Raw genomic sequence first — 8334 nt, forward strand, 5'->3', positions numbered from 1 at the left:
TGAAAGACAGTCTGGCTGGACATGACTCATTCAGTAAGCATCCATGGAGCAATCAGTCCTCCTTCCAGTTTCAGGGAATCAAGGTGTGTAAACATCTGCGAGAGTGAGTCCTGTCCTCAAGAGCTGACATTCTAGTGGAGATGAACGGTTTAACTCTAGAGAGCGGTCCAAGAAAAGCCATCACTAAGAAAAGACGGGCCTGGGAATACAGCCTTTGTAGGTTCAACCTTAGCACCATGTATGGAGGACTGGCTGGGGTGCAGCTTAGATGAAGGCTGGTTGTATAGTTTCAGACCCCAGAGCTGCCAAGGACAGTATAGAAAGTCCTTATAATCACCTACTGTGACTTACCCACCACTATTACCTACTGCTTTTTGAGACTCATGTATTTCGGGTTGGCTTCAAATTCGATTTTCGAGACAGGGTTTCTCTGTATAGCCCTGACTGTCCTGGAACTCACTCTGCAGACCAGGCTGGCCTCGAACTCAGAAATCTGCCTGCCTCTGCCTCCCAAGTGCTGGGATTAAAGGCATGTGCCACCACTGCCTGCCTGGCTGGCTTCAAATTCAATTGATAGACCTCCTTCCCTAGTCCTGGGATTAAAGGTATACAAACCTCCAAGGCTACAGGTAACCTTTCCTAAACGGTTCCCCCAACTTCAGACCTAATATTTCAACATGAGCTTGTGGAGCCATTATTCCACAAACACATGCCTTTTTTGTTATGCTGTGTGTATGTGCCTGTGCCATAAGTGTAGCAGTCATGGCACTGAGTCAGTTCTTGCCTTCTTTCCACCTTTACATGAGCTGAATGTATTGAGCTCCAGGTCATTAGGTTTAAATGGAAAGTGCTTCACCTGTTTTCTGAGCCATCTTGCCAGCCCTCCTGACTGTTATTCTGTGTTTTACCTATATGTATGGTATATGCACCTTGTGGGTGTGTTCTAGAAACCAAACGCAGTTTGACTTCGTCCCATATAAAAGCAACAAGTGTGCTTAACCACTGACCCACCCCTCCAGTTCTTCATTCTTAACTCTACAGATTCTGGGAAGCCATGTTGGACATCCAACAGTTACTGGCTTCCTTTCCCAATTAAAAAGCTGGGGTTTTTTAGTTATATCAATCAGTTTATTTAATGGCTGGTAAGATTTATTTTCCTGCCGGGCATTGGTGGCTCACGCCTGTAATCCCAGCACTCTGGGAGGCAGAGGCAGGCGGATTTCTGAGTTTGAGGCCAGCCTGGTCTACAGAGTCAGTTCCAGGACAGCCAGTGCTACACAGAGAAACCCTGTCTCGAAAAAAATCAAATCCAAAAAAAAAAAAAAAAAAATATTTTCCTGTGTGTGGGTGTTTACCCTGCGTGTATGTTTGTGTACTGTGTCCAAGGCCAGATGTTGTTGGATCAGTGCTTTTCATCTTCTGAACCACCTCTCCAGCACCTTTCAGGTTCTATCTAAAACCCTTAATCTGCCAAACAAGAATTTAGCATGCACCTCAAACTGAATGCAGTTTTCTCAGACCACAGATACAAGACAAACAGTAAAGTATTGCACATCACTCCTTTATTATACTGATCTGGAATGAGACTTAGTTGTTATGCCCAAACGAGGAGTTCTGAACCCACACGGTAGGGTCAAGCAGCTGGAACATGATTTAGACAGTGAAGGACAAAACCTTTGGACATGATCAAGGGGCACTTCACCTCCACAAATCAAGACAAAGGGATCCAAGCACAGCGAGAGGCACAAGGAGTTTATCCCATTGGATATGAGGAATGGCTTAGTTTCTGGTGACCACATAGGACTGTTTCAACTGCCACTAGCAACCTCAGAGTTGCTTCTGTGTGCTGATATAGGTATATATACTTTGTTTTTGTAAAAGTAAATGTAACACATAGACTTGACAAGATTGATCCCAACCATCTAGGGCCAGCAGCTCCATTTGCAGAGAGAAAGCAGAGTCTTTTAAATCACCATGAGGTTACATTCACTCTCCACTGGAATGACTATGCCCCCAGTTACCTAATTATGGGAAGAGTGTAGGATAGGTTCCAGGGACAAAACTGGACCACAGCTTCTCCTCATTGGTCATACCGCAGCAGTTCCTCCCTGACTTCTTCCTAAGCATACCCTTAGTAAACAAAGAACTATGAAAAACTATACTATCTCTCAACTCTCCTGGTACAGGGAGCCGTCCCTGGATATGGACCAAGAACCTGCACCCCCAGAGGTGTTATTCTGACTAGATGCTATGAAGGGAGTGGGTGCAGGAGATAAAATACTAAAATGAAAATGGGAGTCACAGGTCCCCATCTGCACCTACAACTTAAACTTAAGATCCTAAAGATGTCGTCAGTGTGGCAGATATTGGGGAGGGTGCAGGAGGCAGGGACAGGCAGGGAGGGGGTGGGGTAGGCGTCTGTCTCCTCGCCTTCACTTCTTCACCTTGCCCTGAGCAGCCACAGCCTCCATGGCTTTACGCACGGTCTCCTCATCCCCCAGGAACTGCATGGGCTTGACAGGCTTCAGGTTCTTGTCCAGCTCATAGACGATGGGAATGCCGGTGGGCAGGTTCAGCTCCATGATGGCCTCTTCTGAGAGACCTAAAAGAGCCACCATCTTCAGCCACAAGAGTCCACAACCCCTTCAGATTACTCTTTATCTACCAATAGCAAAGCACTGAAATAGCGACAAACAAGGCATCTTTTCTGACCTATCATAATAGTGGACCTAGTGTCCCATGGAACAGCCCGCAATTATGACTTTCCAAGCCTCTCAATAGCATTAGAAAGAATGAGAAGGCATACAAGATGCTACGGTGATCCGCCAACAAACTGCAGAAAGTTACACTACAGATAGCCCTACCAAAGTAGATGTAGAAAAGCAGGAAGAACCAGGCAGTGGTGGCGCACACCTTTAATCCCAGCACTTGTGAGGCAGAGACAGGTTTTGAGTTCTAGGCCAGCCTGGTCTACAGAGTGAGTTCCAGGGCAGCCAAGGCTATACAAAGAAACCCTGTCTAGAGGAAAAAAAGAAAAGAAAGGTAGGAAGAACTATATACTGTGTTCTGCTCAGCCATCCTATAGCCTAGTCATCTGGACCTCTAGGTCCCTAGGGCCTCTAGGATGAGTCACATCGTGATCACAGTTTCAGCTGGCACTCCTAGAGCAGGTAACCATGTACAGCTTTCATGCGTATGAGTCACTCAGCACGTGGCAGTTCTGAACTCAGTATCATCCTACATATAGCAGGGTGTCAGAGGCCCACTATCACTATTTGGTAACATACTTCCTGTTGCCTTGGAATCGGGGTCTCTCTATATAACCCAGGCTGTCCTGGAACTCTTTAAGTGATTCTCTTGCTTCAGCCTCCCTGGTGTAACTCACCACATCCTGCTGGCAGACCTTAGATTGAGAAAGGAAGAGGCAAGTTTTTCTAAGTCCATCTGCACTATCAAATTTTCCCCAGGGGCCTCCTTGCTAAAAAAAAAAAATCACTCTGATGCTGATAGTTGCATTTTATCATCCTTAAGGACTCCAGTAAGAAGATGCACATACCCTCCAGATGCTTGACGATGCCCCGAAGGCTGTTGCCATGGGCAGCAATCAAGACCCTTTTCCCCTCCTTGATCTGGGGGACAATTTCTTCATTCCAGAAGGGCAGTGCTCTGGCAATGGTATCCTTCAGGCTCTCACAGGAGGGCAGCTGGTCCTCAGTAAGGTCTGCGTACCTGCGATCCTAAACAACAAAGACTTATTTCAAGGTTGCCAGTTATTCCAAGGTGTACCTCGTATATCAACTCTGCCCAATTCCGATCTTAAGGAATTAAGTGACTAATGAAGATCACTCTCGAGGGTCCAGAATGCAGAGGAGAAATCAGTAGTCATTGTCCTGTGCCTTCATTTCCCAATCCAAAACACAAAGAACTTCAAAATCAGGGAAGGGACAAAGTTTCCCAGCTCACTTTAATTGTTGCTGGTTTAGGAAGGCTAGAGATGGCTTTATAAAATATAGCATGGCAGTAGAGATATGAAAAAAAGCCACCCCTCTCAGATACAACACTAACTTCCAACTAAATCCTACAACAAGTGAAGGTTATTACTTAGCAATGGGAGGTATTTATTTTATAATTTATAAGGTTGATGACAAGAGGGTAGACACACAAAAGGCCTGGGGCGGAAGAGATGTTCAGCTGTTAAAAGAGGACCTGAGTTTGGTTCTCAGCACTCATAAAGGTTCATAGTCACTTCTAGATCTGATCTCATCTTCTGACCTCCAAAGGCACTAGTCACGCATGTGTGCACATAAATAAATACATATATATATACACACACATATAGATGAAAACACCCATATGCATAAACTTGGAAAATAAAAATAAGCTGGAGTGAAGCCCATGTGCTAACCCAATACTGACTGAATGACCACACCTGCATATATAACCATACCTTGCTGATGTTGCTGTAGAAGGGATGATCAGGCTCCATGGGAGGCGGGGGGACATCGTAAGATCGTCTCCAGATCTTCACCTGTGCCTCCCCATGCTTAGCAGCAGTCTCTGCTTTATTGAGACCTGTTAGCCCCCCATAGTGTCGCTCATTGAGGCGCCAAGTCCTGACCACTGGCAACCACATCTGGTCAATGGCATCCAGGACTGTCCAGAGGGTCCGGATCGCTCTCTTCTGCACAGAGGTGAAGCAGATGTCAAATTCATAACCAGCATCTAGAAATTAAGAAGTGCAAATGAGCAAGGTATGGTGGCACACGTCTTTAATCCTGGTACTAGGAAGACAGATCAGGTCTTTGTGTGTTCAAGGTCAATCTGGCCTCCATGGCAAGGTCCAGGACAGCCCAGGCTACAAAGAGTCCTTGTCTCAAAGAAAAAAAAGTGCCTAGTGAGAAGCTAGCAAGGCCTAACATAAGCTGCAAGTGTTTTATACAGAAGTCTTTCTTATTATACAGGCAGTCTAAATGAAAACTGCTTGGGCAAGGCATGGGGGCACCCACCTTTAACCCAGCATGAAGGACACAAAGGCAGGTGATGTGGGAGTTACCAGACAGCCCAGTCTACTTGCAGACCACCCAGGGATGGTGAGACCTTATCAAAAAAGGGGTTGGGGTAGGGGTGGGGAAGGAAAGCAGAAAAATAAAAACTATTTGGCAAAGTGTTTATTATTGTTGCAGCCTTTGAGGGAAATGTACTGACTTACAGCTAACAGCATACTTCCTATTGACTCCAATAATTTCAATACTGTACTAACCAACTAACCTGAGGCCTGCACATCTCACTCTAACCCTAGAATAGTACACCTGAACACATTTTGGTTGAACCCATGTTCCATCCCCAGAATCCACACGGGGTTCTGGAAGGAGACCCCCCCCCAAGTTGCCCCACAGGTTGTCCTTCCCCCCACATGCATCCCAAGTCATGTGCTTGCCTTACACACTATAGATGAATGGGTTTAATTTTGTTTTAATAAAAAAGGATCATAAAAGTGTGAATTCTAGGGCTGGAGAGGTGGCTCTGTGGTTTAGTGCACTGACTGCTCCTCCAGAGGTCCTGAGTTCAATTCCCAGCAACCACATGGTGGCTCACGACCATCTGTGTAATAGGATCTGATGCCCTCTTCTGAAGAGAGCAACAGTGTACTTCATAAATCTTTTAAAAATGTGAACTCTTTATAGCTAACCTTTCTAAAGGGCTTATCACTGCTCCCATACCAAACTGATTTAGTCTCCCCTAGAATCCTATGATGTTACAATCTTCCCAATCCATTTTTAGAAGATGAGAAAAAATTAAGAGAAGCGCTAGGCATGGCGGCATGTCTTTAATCCCAGCTCGGTACTGGGGGCCGGGGAGAGCTTGAGTTCAAGGCTAGCTCACTGGGCTTGTCTTTATATTTTTCAATTAAGGAGCTGTCCCTTTTCTTATCCCAAGACACACTCCTGTGTTCTCCAGCACACAAGGTCCTCTTCAAGATTAACCACAAACTTTTCTGGGCATTGCTTCATATTGAGACTAGCAACAGTTTTTAAAAAAACATGAAGTAAAATTTCCTGTTAGTCATTCAACTGACAATGAGGCCACTGAGGCCAACCAGTGGTGAGAGGGAAGATTAATACCAGGAAAACCACCACCACTCATGAGGGAAGACAGATCTCACCCGGAGCCTCTGCACCAGCTGATGGAGACTGACAGCCGTCATACCCTTTACCATCTCCTTAACCACCAGAGGAGGACTGTTCCCCAACAAGAGTCTGAGTCACCCCCCACCCCTGAGAATACCCACAGATCAAGCCTCAGTTCCCATGATGAGATGTTACAGGCTGTCTCACTGCAATTATTTCCAAATAGTCCCCAAGGCCAGAGTGGTACCCCCTGAGGACTCTGGCAAGAATACCACAGGATCAGAAGCACAAAGGCACATCCATGTAATCCAAAGTATAGCCAGGGTACAATGGATATGACACGAACTGACTCCCCCCACCCCACCCCACCCCATCCCTTCGCTTCCTCAGCATAAGACTGCATGGAGGCCTCACTAGTTTCTCTCTGAAATCTGCACAACACTGGTAGAACGGTATACACCTTGGGTCTTCTGTTACTGAATTATCCACAGTAGCCCTCAGTCAGTTTTTGCTTTTAATCTTCCATCCTTTAATCATCTGTGATATCTTGGCCGATGCTAAACTTACACCAGCTTTTTAAAGACAGTCTAGCTGTGTGGTCCAAGTTGGCCTACGCTCTATATCCTCCCTTCTCAGCTCCCTGGGTGCTGAAAAAATTAGAGGTATGCAGCACCATGTGGGATCTTACATGTGATTTTTCTAAAACTTAGTGCTATAATATTTAAGGCCGAAACGGGTCTTATTATTTTCCAGTTCAACATATAATCATCCTACTCCGAGAAAAGAGGCAGATAACTTTGTCCTGAGCTAGGCGTCAGTAAACTACCACAGGTCTATACAGTGCTTCAGGGTAGAGCTAAAGAAAATGGCTTCCTTAACCAGCATTTTCCTTTTTCTAGCCTCTCCTACGTAGGCCACGCATCTCAAAGCATTCTTGCATCAGGATTTCATGTTCAAAGTATTCCTTCATCTGAAAAGGATGTACAAGAAGCTAAGAGGGGCAACCAAGACACACAAGATCACTTCAAGCAGGCATCAGCAACACTTACACGGCTGCAGCCATGTCCGTTAGGATGTGCCCTGATCACCAAGAGAAGCGCCTCTTCACCACAGGGAGGATTTGCTTCCTTATTAGCATTCCAAAATCACAGAGAGCTGTGGGTGGTGCGGGGCGCCCAGCACGGATAGGCAAAGCAAGCTTTATCTCCTGGACGATTGCACCCTTTGCTCATTCAGCCTCTGTCCTTGGCCACCGGCCCGCCAGTCCCTCACACTTGTTACTCCACCCAGAAATGGGGCAAGGACACTGGATTAGAACTAAGTACGTATGACCTTGGACAAATCTTTCCAGTCACTTTTCTAAACTATAACAAGGGAACAGAGAGAGTTAAAAGAGAGAGAAATTAAATGTGCCTGCTTTATAGGGCTGTAGAGTGCATCAACTGAAATCACCCATTCACATTCCTGGATACGTTTTTGTAGTTTGCTGCTGAGCTACAAAGCTCTCAGAAGCACGCGGCTTCCAGGCCATTAGACATCCCCACCTAACCACCCCCCACTACCCAGGACGAGCCCGTGACCTGCCGCTTCGCCATGATCGGCAGGCGCCTCAAGTAAACTCGGGTGCAGCCATTGATCGGGGGAATCCTCCGCGAGGCTCCCTAGGCCCTCGTGGTACCCTCAAGGGTCCTGGCCGCCACAGGTGGGGCTGCTCGACCGGAAGGGTAGATTTTCGCCTAGCGGCGTCTGTGCCCTCTTTCGGCACAGCCTCTCACACTTGACGGGGTGACCTTGACAAACGTGCTCCCCTCCCTGCGTTCACCTCCACAGATGAAACCTCAACTGCAGAGGCCGGCCCGAGGTGCCCGCCTTCCGAGAGGGCGCGGAGGCTCAGGCGACCCCCCAGGCCGGTGCGGGCCCTGGACGCCACACCGCGCTCCTCCACCTCGTACCTCGCAACGCCTGCCCGCCGCGCTTTGCCTCCTCGTGGCCCGCCGGGCTCAGATCGGCATCGTACCAGCCGCTGAAGCGGTTCTCCAGGTTCCAGGCGCTCTCGCCATGCCGGATGAGCACAAGCTTGTAGGCAGCCATGGCGACCGACAGAGGATGCGGCAGCGACTGAGGATCGCTGAGATTCTCTTCGCAGCCCGCCCCCCGGCCGCGCCTGCGCACTTACACTCTCCCGCCCGGCTCCCGCGCACTTTCT

The 8334-nt window shown here is 47.5% G+C and overlaps 1 protein-coding gene across 1 annotated transcript; it reads right to left on the reverse strand.

Moving 5' to 3' along the window:
* Window positions 1-1545: 1545 nt before the first annotated feature.
* On the reverse strand, window positions 1546-8334 carry Pgam1 (phosphoglycerate mutase 1). Its single transcript, XM_052185848.1, has 4 exons — window positions 8081-8334; window positions 4448-4722; window positions 3557-3737; window positions 1546-2602 (listed from the first exon to the last, which is right to left on the reverse strand). The coding sequence occupies exons 1-4, from the start codon at window positions 8217-8219 to the stop codon at window positions 2433-2435; spliced, it is 765 nt and encodes a 254-aa protein (XP_052041808.1). The 5' UTR covers window positions 8220-8334; the 3' UTR covers window positions 1546-2432.

The sequence above is a fragment of the Apodemus sylvaticus genome, chromosome 1 (assembly GCF_947179515.1).
Source record: "Apodemus sylvaticus chromosome 1, mApoSyl1.1, whole genome shotgun sequence".
NCBI lineage: Eukaryota > Metazoa > Chordata > Mammalia > Rodentia > Muridae > Apodemus > Apodemus sylvaticus.